Source organism: Halichoeres trimaculatus, unplaced genomic scaffold (genome assembly GCF_033239565.1).
Source record: "Halichoeres trimaculatus isolate MK-OKI-2021-1 unplaced genomic scaffold, fHalTri1.1 fHalTri1_scaffold_5, whole genome shotgun sequence".
Lineage (NCBI taxonomy): Eukaryota > Metazoa > Chordata > Actinopteri > Labriformes > Labridae > Halichoeres > Halichoeres trimaculatus.
The window spans coordinates 32,423,341-32,442,232 of NW_027437183.1; the positions used below are offsets into that span (position 1 = coordinate 32,423,341).

The 18,892-nt window shown below is 41.7% G+C and overlaps 1 protein-coding gene across 1 annotated transcript in view; it reads right to left on the reverse strand.

The window, feature by feature from the left end:
* Window positions 1-473: 473 nt before the first annotated feature.
* The window catches only part of LOC141790022 (sarcoplasmic/endoplasmic reticulum calcium ATPase 2-like), a 30,158-nt gene continuing 11,739 nt past the window's right edge, over window positions 474-18,892 (reverse strand). The window contains exons 6-21 of the mRNA XM_074669651.1: window positions 12,924-13,004; window positions 11,873-11,958; window positions 11,259-11,723; window positions 9,851-9,939; window positions 8,248-8,350; window positions 7,474-7,605; window positions 7,260-7,379; window positions 6,954-7,172; window positions 6,499-6,834; window positions 6,199-6,419; window positions 5,876-6,078; window positions 5,701-5,786; window positions 5,484-5,617; window positions 5,272-5,389; window positions 1,720-3,209; window positions 474-1,198 (exon numbers count right to left, since the gene is read on the reverse strand). Of these exons, the coding sequence (XP_074525752.1) occupies window positions 2,940-3,209; window positions 5,272-5,389; window positions 5,484-5,617; window positions 5,701-5,786; window positions 5,876-6,078; window positions 6,199-6,419; window positions 6,499-6,834; window positions 6,954-7,172; window positions 7,260-7,379; window positions 7,474-7,605; window positions 8,248-8,350; window positions 9,851-9,939; window positions 11,259-11,723; window positions 11,873-11,958; window positions 12,924-13,004 (2,663 nt within the window). The 3' untranslated portion in view covers window positions 474-1,198; window positions 1,720-2,939. The remainder of the gene's footprint in view (window positions 1,199-1,719; window positions 3,210-5,271; window positions 5,390-5,483; window positions 5,618-5,700; window positions 5,787-5,875; window positions 6,079-6,198; window positions 6,420-6,498; window positions 6,835-6,953; window positions 7,173-7,259; window positions 7,380-7,473; window positions 7,606-8,247; window positions 8,351-9,850; window positions 9,940-11,258; window positions 11,724-11,872; window positions 11,959-12,923; window positions 13,005-18,892) is intronic.

An 18,892-nucleotide genomic window follows, 5' to 3' on the forward strand; every position in this document is an offset into this window, starting at 1 on the left:
TAAACTGTGATATAAATGATGAGGGACATTTCTAAGGAGCATAGTCTGACACAGAAATGTTGAATAACTCTAAATTCAGTATAATATAGAGAAATGTTGAAAAAATAGTCACAACTTTTGTCCATAACATGGTTGACAAAAATTACGCTCCAAAATGTTTTATTTCTTAAATATTCAAGAATTCATTAGAGCTAGCTTGCCAGCTAATGAGTTACATCCCAGGTGTATCATTTGCAATCAAATAGAATATGAAGCAAAAACGCACATATAGTTTTCACGTTTTTGTTTACCTGAAATGTTCCCCTAATTATAGAATCACCTAGACGCTGGATTTTCCTTTTACATAAGCCATAATAATTGCAGTTGAAAGGAATAAACGATAAAGATATTTCACCTTGTGTGAACTGAATCTGTGTAATATATGAGATAATCTGTTATCTGATAGTTTTTAAATGAGAGTCAACACCAGTGAGTAAACTCTTCATGTATGACAGTTTTATTTACCTGAAACCAAAGTTCATGTGATACATCGTACAATCATCTCTGAAAATACAGTACAGCAGTTTGGCAAAAAATGCCAGAGGAAGGACAGCCTCAGCTCTCATGACAAATCACATTCATCACTGCACTGTCACAAGTTTGCCTTCCCAGGTATGACAAAGTCTGCTCCAAACATGTAGCACGTCTCAGTGCAAAGCAACAAACAAAACAAAGGTTGTTTGGTTTTTAAATATCCCATAAAAGTTTTTCCTTAGGAAAGATGATCTGTTTTTGAGCTTATTTAACATTTGTACTATCTGATGAACGTCTACTCTATTTACCAATACTATACATTGTCTATAACACAAGTCTGTTGAAACAGATGGCTGATTCAGCAAACATGCACCATGAAATATCGTACAATTTACTGTACACGGTACTAAGGTCACTGTCTAAAAAGATAGCATGTCACTGTGTGGTTATCTAAGGCTTTTCATGCAGGAGGATGAAGGACTGATGAGGTGGCTCGGCTAGCTTCAGAGGACATTTATTGATGGCTGCTCTAGAAAATGATGAATGAGCTCAGGAGCCTCTGTCCCTCTGGTACTTGACTGACATGCAGCTCTTGTAAGATGTGCTGCCCAAAACACACATGCAAAACACAAAACCAAAATACTTTGAAGGAGTTTAGAGTAGAGGTGGGCTTACTTGGCCTTTGCTGCAAAGAAAAAAAAAGAGGAGAGAGGAAAATTAAATCAGCGGACACAGGAAAGAGTCACAGGTCAGAGTAGAAGAAAATGAGCAGCAAAACAACCAAACATCAAAACAACTCCTGCTATGGAAGGAGCGCAGAGTGTGAAGGCCATGCTTTAAGGCAAGCAAAGGATTACCAAAGACAAAAAGATGAAGAGTAAAAAAACACAACCACGTCCCACAGATGCTTTAATGTCCGTCTATGCTGGTTGCCAAACAGTGAAAAACAACGTACAAGCAACTTTGTGCCAAAGGCTTTAACTTTGACACAGTGTTACGTGGCACTTTGTGACATCGGAGGCATTTTTTAATCAAACCCTACATCACCTTTATTCTTCCCCCTCTTACTGTTGTACCATTAAAAGTATAAAACAAAAGATCTAACACAAACAGCCCTCTTTCATCCTCACATGAGAATGAACAGCAAGAAAACAAAAAGCAAAATAACAAGCGAGCGAGATGTCATGCAGGTCAAAGTGTACTCACTCTGCAGGTAAACAAGTGGAAGGCATTGAAAGAAACAACAGTTAGCTTCAAATCTAACAAACTCAAAGCACTCTCTGACCTGGGTTATTGGAGCAGGCATGCAGAAACGCTACGACCACAATCAGGTACACTAGAGTAAGTGTGTGGAGCATTTTGAAAGCAACATAATAACACACACACACACACCTATTCAGGATTTCTACTTTGTGTGCTATGTACAGATTTACAGACTCTTCCAATGACCGCTCCTCTAGGTTGTGCTCAGTTGCTAAGACTAACAGCTTCTTGGTGCCTTTTTACATATTCAAGTACAGTATGTGCACATTTTATAAATATTAGAAAGATTATTGTAATTAAGATTAAAAAAAAGGAATGAAAGTTAAGATTGGGTCATTAAAAAAAAGCAAACTTAAAAAAAGAAAACCAAGACAAATGAGTTTTCTTCAAGTAAACAAATTTAGCAACAGATCTTTATCAAAAAATTGCTCTTGAACTGGTAACATGGTGGTCCTCTCTTCCCTCCAACAACACAGAAAGACAAAGATAAAAAATAACTCAACATGTGTGTAAGGGCTTTGTCTACTGCAAAAGAAATGGCGCTTACCTCAACATTTTAAATGAATGAAATCATTGAGACGGATGTGTAGTAATGGTCACAAAACAGCACTGAGGTAGCTGTGCTCTGCCTACTGCAGAAAATCATGGATGAAAACGCATGGAGCTCAAAAATGGCTGTAGAGATTCATGCCAGGGCAAAATACAAGTCCGCCCAGAAATAGTGTATTACTACATGGTCCTTATAGTTATACCTCTTCACATCGAGAACTCTGACCCCCACAGCCCCACAAAAATTACAAAATATTAATTATTATAAAATAGTGTAAATTCTCTGTACAGCTCAACACACAGCTCGAACACGGTAGGCATCTCTTACTGTTCAAAACAGGGGACCAATAGAGAGAAAAGCATGATGATAAATTAAAACACCTGGACTTTATGTCAGTCAAAGTCATCAAAATATGACTCAACACCCCCCGGCCCCTGAAAACAAGATGTATCATTCAAAATGTCTAAATAGAAAAGATCCCACAGCAGACGGGCTGCCAGGATATGTGCAAGTGTTGACTGTGAGTTGTTCTGAGTTAATGTAACTGTGTTAGATGTGTGTGTTAATGTCCACTTCACACTGGTGCACGGGGAGGGTACTGTAGTGGAGTCAGTCAGGCCCACAGCACGGAGGACACGTTAGTATCGGTGCTGTAGATCCACAGAACCAGGGGCAGGGAGATGGCCACGAAAGGCCAGGAGATGCCCTCGGTGCATGCAGACAGAGAGCAGCCTTTCCTGACCGGCTTCTCCAGCTGTTTACCAAAGTCCAAGTAGTTTCTGGCCGCAAACTTCAGCAGCTCGTCCAGCAAGATGACGGGCATGGAGATCTTAAGCACCATCATCCACTGGGTGGCATCCAGAGGGGTGATCTGGAAGATGACCTGGGAGACAAAGGAGTAAAGTTAGAGCTGCTAGAAGTTTGTTACAGGATTTCTGTTAACATCAGAGATCATTTAGTGCATCACTAAACAACACCAAGGACCTGATCTCCTCCAATGAGCATATCATGGTCCAGTGTGTAAGAAGACAGCTCGACATTTAGCAAATTTGTTTACATTCTTCTAGCTCAGAGTGAAACTCAAAATCTATATGAAGATAATTCTTCACCATTATGTGTACAACATGTGCATGAAACTAGAGCAAGACTTTGTGGAGAAACAGTAAAATAATTACTGAGAGCACTTTATTAGCTCCTTGACTTTCAAACCAGACATGATGATGAAGACTGTGATGAAATAAAACTGATACTTTTGTCAATGAATAAAGATGAGATGAAAACATTTCTCTCATATGCAGCTGCCTGTGCAGCAGTGCATGTCAGAGGATCATGACCACCAGTACAAACCTTTCTTATTACAGTGTCAATGGTACAAACACACAAGAATATGGACAGTAAGAGAAGCAAGGGTGGTACTGAGAGGGTGAGAAATAACAAAAGTAAAGCATTACAGACTGACGTGACCTCATGTACCAAACTTAGTATTTTCCATCAAGGCAAGTAGCGGAAGGAAAAAGAAAACTGCAGATGGGGAGGATAAAACAGGTAAGGCAAGATATCAAAGAAAATATGTTGCCTGCAAACCACCGTCCATGTCTATGAATATTTAAAAGATACGATGATCGATGCCACATAACTTAACAGGTTAACGTCTTTGTCTATAGACATCGTGTGCAGCAGTTACATAGGAGGAGAAGGAAGACCAGTTTGCAGCACTTCACCCAGTTTGGCACCAGCAGGATGTTTTCACAACAGTTAGGTTGTCAAGATCTGTTAATATTTGGTCGACTAAGGCTAAACCTCTAATGGTATTTAGTAGGGGTACACCAATCACATTTTTCTGGCTGATCACCTATCTTTAAAAAGCCTGACCTGCAGATAAAGATTTTTACTTTTTATTTTTTTATAACTGACAGCATATACCTTGAATGTTCCAATCTTATTTTATTGAAAATCATTGACCAATACCTGTGAAACAATAAAATCTTTATGTTTTAACTTAATCAACCAATAAAGTGTCCTGAGTTTCAGGTCTCAGAGCAAAAAACAATGGCTGGCTGTCAGACCTTCCTGGAGGTATAGAAGATCAGTTTCATATGTAAGGATGGGCCGATCACCGAGCACCAATCCCCTAAAATAAAAGAAACTCTGCACCAATTGATCTGCCAGCTGATCAATTGGTGTATGTCTAGTATTTAGTCCACTGAAACTAGACTTAAAACAAAAACTCTAATTGTATTTGGTTGACTAAAACTAGCCCAAGACTAAAAGTTTTCAGATAACTAAAACAGTACTAAAGTCAAATGGTGTGTTATTCAATAGACTATGACTAAAACAAAATTTGCTGTCAAAATTAACACTGGTTTAAACTTTTGTTCATGCTTGTCTATTTCTCTCATTTTTTACAGTTTTACAGTCTAATCATCTGAGCACAGCAGCAAGTGTAAAACCATGAATTTCAACATCACCAAATATTGGTTTTTAATGTATTACCTCTTTAAATCACTTTTTTTCAACAACAGAAGAAAAATCTTTTTATCTCCAGAGGGAGCAGGTGCTTCCCCACAGAGCTCCTTTTTTTGCTAAAAAGCACAAACTGACAAACCAAACACTGGCTCTGAAGAGGGTGTGAAATGATTTTCACAATTTTTTCACAGTCACAGTAGATTCTCCCACACACTTAAGGAGGCAGGAGGAGGGGGCCTCACCTCTCTGCTAAATACCACTACATCCTACACTGTGCTGCTTCATAGGGCAGCAGATGAGTTACCATTACAAGTGAGTGATTAAGCCGTGCAGCTTTTCAGGGGGGAAGTGAACCAGGTAACTCTGAAAATTCAATCTTTCTCTTTATGAAGTAGCTGACCGGGCTCCTCTCTTTGTATTACAGTGTCAGGTAGCTTTAATCAGGTAGATACTGAACACAGAGGTTTAGTGAAACTCACAGGCAGAGGCTCCACGTAGAGGATGAGGAAATGGAGGGACATGGAGAGGCAAATGGACCCCAGCAGCCAAATGTTCTCCCAGGGAGGCATCCGCAGCAGGGACTGGTTCTCAGACAGACTGGAGGGAGGATACAGTTCAGATTGTGACTTATCTCAACAGGTTTGGCAAAAAGTGTCTTTAGTAAAGACTTTTCTGAGATGCTCTAACTTACCTGTTAAGAGCATTACACATCTCAATAGTGACGAGCACAGACAGGGCCATGGTCATTGGATAGGGCGACTCAAAGACATGACAGTCCAGACCGTCAAACTCTGGGTTGTCTGGACCACACTGCAAGAAGTGGCTCTGTGAGGGGGGACACAGATGAGTGAGGCAGAGACACGCACTGAGGAGATCTGATCAGTGAGATATCAGACTGGAAGACTCACCAGCTGGTACAGAGTGAGCTGAGGTCCTTCTTCAGAGAGCGTGAACCACCAGGCAGCAGCGCCCACTGTGGCTGCTCCCACATAGCCTGAGAAAGCCCCCACATACAAATAACATGTATCAAACTGTATAAGGGGAAACTAAATGAAACAGCAATAAACTTGATGATGAACCCACCTCCAATGGCCAAGTATCTGAAGAAGAGCCAGCCGGAGATAAGGGGCTCCTTAGCGTTACGAGGAGGCTTCTCCATGATGTCCAGATCTGGAGGGTTGAAGCCCAGCGCGGTGGCGGGGAGGCCGTCAGTCACCAGGTTGACCCAGAGCAGCTGAACTGGGATCAGAGCCTCAGGGAAGCCCAGAGCAGCAGTAAGGAAGATGCTAACAGAGGAAAGGATCAGAGTTAGCATCTGAACAACACCACCTGAGTGAAGCTGTCATCTAACTATTGGATAGAGCATGGTCGTCCTGGTTTTAAAAAAATCTCCTTCTTAGACTCACCAGACAACCTCCCCCACGTTGGAGGAAATGAGGTATCTGATGAACTGCTTCATGTTGTTGTAGATTGCTCTGCCTTCTTCAACAGCGGCCACAATGGAGGAGAAGTTGTCATCAGCGAGAACCATTTCAGAGGCTGACTTGGCCACGGCAGTGCCAGAGCCCATGGCGATGCCGATCTCTGCCTTCTTCAAGGCAGGGGCATCGTTCACGCCGTCACCTGTCTGTGAAGAAGATCCAGTTTGTCAGACTAAAAACAGTAAACTCAGGTTGTTTTTTAAAAGCAGGATTCAGAGTTCGTACCATAGCTGTGATCTCATCGAATCCTTGCAGGAACTCCACGATCTTGGACTTGTGTGAGGGTTCAACACGTGCAAAACAGCGAGCATGAGTGACAGCTTCACGTTGTTTGTAGGGCGAGAGTTCGTCAAACTCTCGTCCTGTGAAGGCCATGTTCTCGACATCATCCTCCTCGGTTAGAATACCAATGCGGCGACAGATAGCCACAGCTGTGCCCTTGTTGTCCCCAGTGATCATGATGACGCGGATGCCGGCCTGGCGGCACAGCATGATAGAAGCAGCCACCTCCTGCCTGGGAGGGTCCAGCATGCCCACACATCCCACGAAGGTGAGGTCAGACTGGACACAGAGAGACAAAGACAGGGGCGATTATTAAAAAACAAAAGAAAACTCTGAAAGCATCAAACATAATAAAAGTTATTCATATCAAAACGACTGAATCAGGATTTAAAATTCACCTCATACTCAGCGAATTTGGCCGTGTCAGACAGAACCATGTCCTCCATCTTAGGCGGGCTGTCTCTTGTTGCCAGGGCGAGGCACCTCAGGGTGTCACGGCCCGTACCATACTCACGGATCACAGACATGATCTTCTCTTTGATGCCTTTAGTGAGGGGAACTTTAGTGTTGCCCACTCTGACATAAGTGCACCTCTCAATAACACCCTCTGGCGCCCCCTGTGGAGGGAAACGGGATAAAAAATGTCTTAGCGAGGTAGAAATCTGTCAGGATCAAGTCCTCAGTACACGTCTCTCCAAGCTTACCTTCACAAACATCTTCCCCATGGAAGATCGAGATTTGTTTGGGGTGCAGAACACGGACATGGACTTCCTGTCTCTGGAGAACTCCAGGGTAAACTCCTTCTTCATCAGCTGCTTGATCACCTGATCAGACATGGCAGTAAACAGGGTGAGAAACTGCTGAGTGGACGCAGAGGAAAGTGCAGTGTGTGGAAGACGGAGAGCTGGTGTCACTCACTGAGTTGCAGGCGTTGGCTCTGTCAATCTTGGACAGACTCTGAACTTCAGTGTCGAAAACATTCATCTTCTCCACCAGACAGGTGAGAGCGGTCTCTGTGGCCTCACCTACCTTCTCATACACACCTTTCACCTGAAACACCAAGGATGATTTCATACTTTCAAACCCAACAACAACACACACAGGGTCAGAATCAGTCTATCATAATGTTTGCCTGTCACATTACTGTTCCACTCATCTCTGTTTCTTTCCTTTTACTGATTGTAAAAATGATCTTTGGGGAATTTAGTGGGTATTTTATTACTACAAACAGAAATACTTCAGAAGCCTTACTGCAAAGATAAAAGAGGACAAAAATGTTTGTATTTTTTGAAAATGTTAAAAGTTATTTTTTTAGAGGGGTTTGTGTAATTTAAATGAAATAAAAAACAATAAAAACACTTAACCCTAGTAGATAATGTAAATGGGAGATAGATAAGATAAATGGGAAGATATAAACTAATTCTAAAAACAATATTTTGTATTGCAAGTATGATAAAAAACATAATTTATTAAAGGTTTTTCTACCTGTTACTGTGCAGGTTGGCTTTAAACTGTTACGGTTGTATGTTTCCTTGTCACACTAATAGCATTACAGCTACAGAACAGCACCCACCTGAGCTGCATCCACAAACATGCCTCATACGCACAAAAAGAGTACACTCAAAGGATCTAACAAACTGTACTAAGGAAACATAAACCTGACGTGTAAAGAAAAGGAAAGAGGAGGGAGACCTCGTTGAAGTCCAGAGAGGAGTCGTTGCACAGGGCGCAGATAGTAGCCAGTTCAACCAGAGCGTCATACTGGGAGCTTTTCACTGGTTTACCATCCTGGGACCTGGGGACAAGATCAGAGCTGCCTTAAATTAACCATATATTTCAGGTAAGCATAATATATTTTTATGTTTTTGTAACACATGAAAAAAGTTTTATGGTTCTATCTTTACAAAATCTACACAGTCCTGCAACTAAGATAAGCTGATTTGATTTTTAGGACGGTTTTTGCTTCTGTCACATTTTTATTAGATGTGGACTCAATTTTCACTGCAATATGAACTTCTATACTTCTATGAGGTCAGGAGAACCAGGGCTAAAGGCTAAAAACTGTGAGGAACTATGTACAAAACACTTAATTCAAGTCTTGTATCAAAGAAAAGTGAAGTATTTTCAGTTTAACATGCTCTGAACACACAAACTGTTGCTCATTGGTGCAGAGCAGCCCCAAGCTGAAATATGACACCAGGAAGATGGAAGGAAATTTTCAAAGAATTTGTTAGATTTAAATACAGGGAAAATATCAATCATTCAGGGCTTGTTTAATGCAGTAAAGAGTGTAAAATTATCTGTTTTTTACAAAATTGAGCTAGAGCAAACGGTTGATTTTCTGTAGATTTTCAAAAAGGACGTGTGAATAAACGAGATGTGGACCCACTCTCGCTTCCCCAAGGTCTAAAGCATGTTGCTGACGTCAGGTGTGATACATTCAGGGACCGTCAGAAATTTGAAAATCTGAAGAGAACACAAGTAGGACAAACGGTTTGTAAATGCCAGACATTTGAAAATAAGTGCGTCTTTGAACGCCCTGCGGGTTTTGGATCCAGATTAATCTGCGTTATTTTTTATAACGCGTTAATTTGCATTGTAATTAATTAATCTAATTAACACGTTAAAATGACAGCCCTAGTTGTAGTGTTTTTTTTTAGTTCATTCCAGACTTTTTCCAGTTTTCTGGCTCAAATTTGGGAATAATTAAAAAAAAGCACTGGGAGTCGGAACCTTCGGTCCCAGGACTTGTTTCTATTGACTGTACCAAGGGTCCCTTCAGCATGGAATGAGCTGCAAAAAATCTTAAAGTTACAGGATCTGGTGTCACTTGATGCTTTTAAGGCTCTTCTGAAAGACTTGGAAGCAAGTACATCTGGCTGTAAATGTTTTGACCGCTGATTTTGTTTCTGTTCTGTGTACTTGTTCTTTCTGCTTTGTTTTTAACTGTATTGTTGTGTGTTTTTTGAAACTCTGTGTTTGTGCTGCTGCCTGTCTTGGCCAGGACTCTCTTGTAAAAGAGATTTTTAATCTCAATGAGACTTTTTCCTGGTTAAATAAAGGTAAATAAATAATAATAATAATAATAATAAAAGCCTGAATTCGGGTTGAAACTCCTCACTCCTGATCAAAATGTTGAAGCACAGGTAAGTCAGGAAGAAAGAAAGAGTTCAAATTAAAGCTCTTCATGAGGCTGGATGGGAATTTGTTAAGAACTGAACACTAACCTAAAAGCATAGTTTGTTTCATGTTTGACCTAGAGTCGATGTGTCTGTGTGAGCAGTGAAGTACTCACACTTCTCCCTCAGGTGCGTAGGTAGACCCTGAGATGGTGAACTCTGACAGCGAGCAGCTTTCACCTTCAGCTTTGCCAAGAACAAACATCTGGAAAATAAAATAAAATAAAACATCAGGACAGACAGAACAGACTGTAAGTTATAAAAGCTTTTAAACTTTTTTCATCACTACAGTGAATGAATCATCTGCCAGTTTCTCCCCTGACACAGCAGGTGGCAGCACACACCACACAACGCCTGGGAGACCTGGGGAGAGGAAGCTGTATTTCTGAGAGCAGATTCGCCTGCAGTGATCCAGAGTGTGTCTGTGTGAGGGCCAGGCAGGGGGGCCTGCTGACTAATGTGAGAAAACGCTGTTTAGTTTCTCTCCTAAAGTAAACACAAGAGACTGCCAACGAGCCAGAGTTAAGAGTGACATCGTGCCCAGAGGAAGAAGCCGCAGTGCCAGGTCTGCTCCAGCGTAGGACGCTTTCAACACTGACACACAGAGACACACACACACCCCGAGTCATTGAATTAGTTACAGTTGAACACGGATGAGGACAACCAGTCAAGCCCTAATGATCAGATTAAACCCCTTCAGAGGAGTAATACTTGGTGCGGTGACCAGATGAAACACGATATTGAAATTGATCCTCACACTCTGCTTGTCTCTCAAATTATATTTATCTACATAAGATTAACTTCTCATTTCATGGCACAATTTGCCTCAGCTTTTTGAAAGTGTTTATCCTAATTTAAGAGCAAAATGTTTCTCTGTTTTCTAATTACACTCTCAGTGAATGAATATAAACCAATGAAAACAGAATTATTCGGCAGCACATCACAAGGCTCTGAATTTACAGCCAGTAAATCATTCAGCCTCGACAAAACAAAAGCTTAAATGACTGTTTGATTAAAAACATCTAAAAGCTTCAAGTCTGAGCTGTGCCAAAGTTCTGAGAGAGCACAAAAGAGGATTAGAGCTGATGCTGAAATGTCTTCTTTATGTGGGAGCGAATAACACCGAGGTGCAGCTCAGAGAGAGGGAGAGGGAATGGAGCTACAGGCTGTCTGCTCTGCAGATTGGTGACGCAAGGTCAGTTATGCAACAGCAGCACTGCAAGTCATCCAACAGTTCAATGTAGATGAGGGAAGCGGCAGCATGTTGCCTTCTTGTTGAATAACCTGAATACCTGATCACAGGGAACACGTCTGGCTGTGTTTGCACAGACACAGAATCAACATCTCAGCTGTCAGATGTTTTTAAGAGAGACTTTTTGAAGAGACTTCTCCTCTCTGCTGATAACTAAGACCAACTGCAAACAGAGATGACAAAGCACAGAGGATCACTGCACAGCAGAGCCTGATGAGAGGGTGACTGTTGTGTACGTGCACAGGTATGCTCGTCACACAGGTTTGACTCACTCTGCACACAGACATCTGGTTGGTGGTCAGCGTTCCCGTCTTGTCGGAGCAGATGACAGAGGTGCAGCCGAGGGTCTCCACTGATGGCAGGCTGCGGACAATGGCGTTCTTCTTCGCCATACGCCGAGTCCCCAGAGCCAGGCAGGTGGTGATGACGGCAGGAAGACCCTCAGGGATGGCTGCGACAGCCAGAGCCACGGCGATTTTGAAGTAGTAGACTGCCCCGCGGAACCAGGAGCCCCCGTGAACCGGGTCGTTGAAGTGTCCGATGTTGATGATCCACACAGCGATGCAGATAAGCGAGATGACCTTGGACAGCTGCTCACCAAACTCATCCAGCTTCTGCTGCAGGGGGGTTTTCTCCTGCTCGGTGGCTGCCATCTCGTCCCGAATCTTCCCGATCTCTGTGTTAACACCAGTGGACACAACCACACCCACAGCTTTTCCAGCAGCAATGTTAGTACCCTGAAATCACAAGTAACACGCATGAAGAGCAGCTGATAACATCTCGCACATCTTGAGGGAGGCAAGCTTTTCCAGGAAGTTAACAGAAAGCAAATAAACCACAGGCAGAATGAATCAACAGGATGTCTGATAACATGTGATGGGCTTACTGAGAAGAGCATGTTCTTTTTGTCCTGATTGACAGCTCGAGGGTCGGGTACGGGGTCCGTGTGTTTGATCACAGAGACAGATTCACCTGCCAACACATCAGAGAGCAGCAGCTTAGATCAGTTAGCTCCTGCCTCTGCAGATGAACAAAGCACAACCAGTCTCACCTACAGAGAGATCCACCGCACTGGTGATTTGTTCTGCCTCACTGATCTGTCACATACAAGTGTTTTCTTTTAGGAGCTAATCTGAAACTGTGTCATGATAAAACCGAGCGCGTTTCTCCTGCCAGCTCAGATTATCATACCCATTGTCATCTAGCGTTCTTTTGTTCTTCAAACGCAGGTGGAGGACTGATGTCTGAGCGGGACAGTGTGTAGTATTTGGTGGCGTTTAGTAGGAGCTTTCTGTCATTATCAGAATTTTAATCTTTTTTTTATCTTTGTCTCAGTTTATGTCGAAGTGTTGTTGTGCTGTCGGGTTCTGTGGTTCATCTTCTCATGTATCTTTGAGTTGAACACTTGATTTTGAACTGTTTAATCTCTGATCTCTTTTCTGTGTCAGGTTTTTATTTTGCTGTTTTAAATGATTCTATATAGATAATATTATCCTTGTTGTTCTTGTTATTGTTAGTATTATCATTCATATCATTATTTAAACACTTGCTAAAAATGAAAAAAAAAATCCAAAGTGGGAGACAAAGTGATTTTCTTGAAGCAAAGCTCTGAACCTATGTGACATTTTAGGTCTCATTTAAATAAATGGACACATACAAACCAAAGATTAAACTACATGAAAGCAGACTTGAGTCTGAGCACATAATAACGACTGAGACAGTAAATAAGAATTAAAATAATCTTGTTATAGTCAAATAAATGAAGGAAGCATATATTCAAGCTGTGTAACAGTATGTTCAATTTTGGCTGGTTTTCAGGTGAGCAGTATTGAACTACTTAATAATCTCTGCATTTGATAAGAAAAACAAGCATTATTGGTTTTAAAAAGGCAGAAAAATGAATGGAAGGCTTGTCTTATGAAAAGAGGACGTCTCACCGGTCAGGATGGACTGGTCTACCCTCAGAGTGGTTGATTTGATGGAACAGATACGGATGTCTGCAGGAACCTTATCTCCCACTGAAACCAAACAGGCAGACAATTAAAGAAAATACACAAAAATGAACACTGTTTGAGCACAGAACACAAAAAAAATATTGTAAATACAACTAAATTCAAAGTTCATGACTGTGTCTAAAAGTTCAAGCTTGAGGAAATGACAAAGAGCACAACAGACCATTTAACAGTCTGTCATTTAACAACACGTTGAACAGCGCTCTGCTTTGATCCCATAAAGTTTATCCATGCACCCCCCGTGTATGTATGTATGTGTGTGTGTGTGTGTGTGTGTGTGTGTGTGTGTGTGTGTGTGTGTGTACGGGCTGAATGAAGATTTAACTGATGAGATGTTGTCTATTTTCTGCAGGCAGCAGCTCGGCTTTGGTCTAAACTGAACCGAGGAAACACAGCTCATTACAGGGAGGTTTCTGTGCCACACAGCAACAGAGCGGAGCTGCCATCACTGCAGGGAAACAGAGAAGCAGCGACAAAGAAAGAGGAGGAAATGAAGGACCTGAGAGCCATAAAAGGCCTGTCTCAAAGGAAAGGCCAATTTGGGCACATCGGAATTGCAGTGACCTAATTCAGCTTCCTAATGGTACATAAAGGCGATGGAAAGTGGGGAAGTGGCCCAGGCTGTGGCACAGTTCTCTGGGCGTATTTCTCATAAAGGCCTAATTAGTTAAAATGTGAATCGTGTCAGATGATTACGAAAGATTCCTACATGGAGCACAGTGTGGTTAAGATTTCAGAAAAGGACGGGGCATTCCAAATATCTCTGAGCCAAAGACAACAATAAAGTTAGAGTGAGTAATTGTAAACAAACAAGGGTGTGATAAAGCATACTGAAGTCAATGTGACCATTTGAGGGCAACAAGTAATCCCCCCTCCACCCCCAGCGTGACCTTGACTGAACAGAGAGGAAAATAGCAACGATGCACGCAGCCAAAGATGGGAAAAGCATTTCGATATATTCCCCTGTGAGCCGATCAGGTTTACTTGTGGCTGAACAATGACAGCTGGTTTCTTCTTACTGCTGCAGGAAGTCAAAGACAACAGAGACACTTTCAATCTGTTTCACTTTACAGCCCATGATGAAGTGGATGTCGACATTTTTACAAATTCCCCGTCTGAAGTGTTGACTTTTTACTATGAGACATGACCCTGTTAATAGCCGGATTGATCATCATCCTCACACGAGATGTCCTGGTAGCTGCGCCAGGAACTCTGATGTGCCAGCAGGCATTGGCTGATCATCCAGACAGTTATAGCTTTTCTGAGAACGACTTATGTCGAGCTCAATGAATCTTTGAACCATCGCTGCCTGAAAATAAATGAGTGCACTGGAAACAAGGGATGAAATGAGCACCTGCTACCTTCCAAACAAAGAGGAAACAAACAGCTCAACTGTGACCCTGGGAAGTCAGTCTTTCTGAAGTCTTTCGCTCTAGAGTATTTTGTATTTTAATTTCTCATTTTTCTGTTTGATGCTTCAAATTCAGCTTTTTTCCATTTATTATTCTACGTCAGAGGGGGCAGACAGAAGAAATGAGTGGCTGGTTGAAACGTTCAGTGACCAGCTCCAGTGGCATCCCAAGCAGGATGAATAAACTCAATTTCAGACCCTAGATGGAGATTTCCCTCTGAGGAATAAAAAAAAAATACTCTCAGAGAAAGAGCATTCATCTATGACTACAGTTCACTTCCTGTTCCTGATGGATCAATAATCTGGAGCATATTTCCTCCGCACAAAGACACTTTTTCTTTTTTGGCTTTTCTTTGTGAAAAATGATCCAATCCCTGTAACAGGTAAAGAGGATTTCTGCACAGCAGGAACAAAACATGACATGTTTTTCTTATTAGACAAAAAGCTAAACAATCACATCCCGGGTGGTTGTGTAACAGTTCCTGTGCAGAGTCATTACTTTTGAGGAAACACTGACAACTTTCAGGGAGTTCTGCGCCAGAAAACGCAGAGAGGGACTTCTACCCGTGGAGCTAACAGATGCTCCTGTAAAAAAGAAAAGAGTAGGGTGAATGTTGGGACTCTGACACGTTGTGTGACACTGGATTTATTCTGAGGATGTGTTACACTGCAGACCTGCTCTGATAAAGTGTGTGTGTATATCATCAGTCACTTTGTGTCAACATCCTACTTGGTCACCGTCCAAACATCTCCTCAGGAATGGCCACACTTTCACCTCTGTGCTCACTAACAGGTTACAAGTTCACGCAGTATTCAGTGACAGCAGCTCAGAGGTGGTGATGCATTTCACCCGCTCCGCCTGCCATAGGTGCCCTTTAAAAGCAACCTTTTAACGGAAAGCAATGCAGCTGAACTTAAGCAGCAGGCCTTGACTGGCACTTGTCTCCGCTGTGTGTTTCGGGACAGCGTGTTGGCTCAGCAGACCTGGTCTCCTCTGGGTCAGCCCGGGGGCTACATGTGCTGATGGCAGCTAAACAAAAGGCTGACCTGCTGTCACACTGAGCGGACGTTTTTAGAAAAGTCAACAGGTGAAGAATCCTTTTCTCTCAAGACATATTAATAGTAAGGTTTTACTCCATAGAAATGGAAATGCTCTGAGAGAAATCTACAAAGAGCAAATAAGAGCAAACAAACAGCTCATTGATTCTCTTTGCCACAGGCCAGGTGCACAACAGCAGCCTGTGATCACGGCTCTGTCCAGTCGATAAGAAGAAGTGCAGTGCCTGGTAATAAAACTGCAGCTCCTGTTTTGCAAATGTGTCATTTCCATGGCCTCTCCTGCACATTTACTTAACTGTTTTGCAAGTTTGATAAGGTGAGCAGCAATCTCAAACACCAGCTGGCTACCGTGTCAGCCCGTGGTCAAAGTTTTAAAGTGTGTTCTCTCCTCTCCTGTCTAATGAGAGCAGAGCTTGACGGAGAGACTCACAAGTGTTTCCTAATAACTGACTTTTCTACTGCAGTTACATTTTCCTCGACTCTGAAGATGCTCCTCAACTGTAACCTCAGTTATGCAATCACCACGTCTTCACCGTCTCTCTGAGATCTCTGCTTTGCCTTCGATGGTTATGAATATCAAGCAGCAGCCGGCTCGGCCTACACAGAGCATGCGACTGTTTCTGTTGCCACAGAAACCCAACTTGTCCCAGGACTGGGAGCAATAAAACTTGAGTCCGATTAAGCAGAGGTTTACGGGAAAGTGGCAGAAATTCTGCACACATTAACGAGGACAAATTCATTTTGAATAAATATCAATAAAACAGACATTATCCCAGTGATGAATCATGTTCTAATGCTTCTTGTCACAGCTGCTCAGCCTTTGTTCTGATTTTTATCTCCCTCTGTTTTTTACCCACCTGTCCTGTCTCCTTATATAATATCAATCTTTAAACCTCAGATATATCAAGAGGAAGCTTTAAAGGAAAAGTATTATAACAGAGAAAAGGGTGTTCTCTACTAGAGGTGAGGAAAAAATATTGATACGGCGATATAGCAGGATGCTTTGACCTGTGATAAAATATCGATATTTCAACTCTTAGTATCCATATATTTGTTGAAATAAAAGTTAATATTTTAGCTGAGTTGGAGTACAATAGGTCTTCTGCACCTCCACTGCAGTAGATGGCGCTGAAGAGCTACTCTGCTGTGTGTTACCCATAAACTGTATAATAAATGTAATCTAAAAGTAAATTTAAAATATTTTATTCCTACACTTGTTAATGTGAGTTTGAATGCCATAAACATCAATGTTTTCTCTCTATTTTTGGGTCAGTTAGTTTGAAATCATTTTAAGTTTAATTTTTACAGTGTAGTAGACTGATAAAATAATAACCAGTCATGTTTTCACAGTAATAGATTTTTTATGAGCAACTTTGGTTACACAAAGGGGCATTTATCAGTTTTTACCAACTGACCACCCGTCTTTTAATTTTGATGCAAGATTACTTTATTGTCACAATAGTCTAAGTAACAAACTTGCTGCACTTTATGTTTTCAAGTTACGTGTTTGTATGAAACTCTGCATCTGACTTTCATTATTTTAACCATAATGAAACAGAAAAGCTGTTATCAATCAAACAGTTAACAATATTGTGATATAATGATATTACCGTATCGTGACTAGGCATGCTCTGATAACGAATGGTGGTATTGGTTATTGGAGTATGGGTGCCCCTCAGAGCTGGTTTAGGCAAACAGCTCGATGCCTTTTTGTTTTTTAACAGCACCCTCTAGCCGCATTTCCACCAAGCGGTTCAGTTCAGTTCGTCTCGGCACAGATCCCACAGCAGGGTGCGCTGTGTCGCACTGCTATGACATCACACTATGTTAATAATGTGGCAGTCGGCATCCAGCTTACACACAACCCACCATGAGGGGGCACGGTTGGACCAGGATCAGGCTTTATCAAGCCAACCCGTGCCGAACTGTACTGATCTAAACCAAACTGCTTGGTGGTAACGGGGCTTATGCTACTTGATTTGAAATGTTGCCTCTGATGCATTTGCTTGTTTTTTTTTGCTGCATTACCAGTCAACAGGGTATAAAAGTTTACATTTGAAAAGAATGTTGTGCACATCCTGAATAATTGGTTTGGTGGTAAACATTTGAATATTCGATAGTTTGAATAAATAATAACTTCAGTAATTTCATATCCTCATTATTTGCCTTTTACCCAAAACATTGCCAGTCTTATCCTACAGTAGGGCATGCAGGTTATTATTTAACACTGGTATCTGATTGGTATCAGTATTGGTTAGTACCAAAGGCCAGGTATTGGTATCGGTATCAGAACCAGAAAAGTTGGGTCAGAGCATCCTCAGTTGAGACCCAAGTATCATGATATGCATCGTATTGTGAGGTTCTTGCCCAGTGGTGTTATTAGGCCTAATTTGAGGGGCTGAAGCCCCCCTAAAACATCATTAAGCCCCCCAAAATGATTTGAGGTCATTTCAACGTACTACTTACAACCGCTGTGGTTTTCGCGGGAGATGTGAAATCGTGAACGAGGTGAGTCTTTTAAATAGCTTTTTCAAATGAGCGGTGAGAACCGATCCACAGTGATGAGTGAGCTGTTCGTTCTGAAATGTGCAGGCAATTTGTGTTCAGTAATGGCTTGCAAACAAAGGGCTGACACAGAGCAGTGAATCATTTCTTTTTGTTCACTGAAAAGCGCTGTTCAAAAGAGTCGACTCGTTTGAGAACGGCCCATCTCTCGCGAAAACCATCGCGATACTAGGACAACGAAAGTTACGAGACAAAGCCTCTTTTTAGCAGTGGAAGAAGACAACACTTTGATAGTAGAAGCTAGCTTAACTAATGAGGTATGCTGTTCCACAGACAGAGGCCATAATAATAAAAAGAGACTTCCCCATTTTTCGTTCTATCTTTAGGTACCATTAAAGACGACCTGAGAACCCTACTTGGCTCAAATGATAAAAGCAAATCTGATAAATATAAAGGAGCAAGACCATTAAGAGATTTTTAGACTAATAAAAGAACCTTAAATTCTATTCTAAATCTTTTTATGTTCTTATGGGCCAAAGTTTTATCAATCTGACTTCAAAATACAAAACTATTATTGTGTTGTCTGCAGAAGTCATGGCATTAGCCTCTATGTTGAGCAGTTATTAACTCTATTTGTTGTGTTTCGTTTGTTACACATTTGATCATTTACAGCTCCTGGGGCTGAAGTCCCCCCGTCCCTAAATCCTAGTGACGCCCCTGTTCTTGCCAATTCTCACTCCTATTCTCTACAGCTCACACAAGTGTGCTTTACACAAATGAAGGAAGTGAACTTTGCCCTGATGTTCTGTTTATGGAGAATAACATGAAGAGTGTAACAGAACAAACATCATCAGTGTGAATATGGTATAAAAATAGCTGCTGGATATTCACAGGAAGATTAAAATCAGCACATACAGAT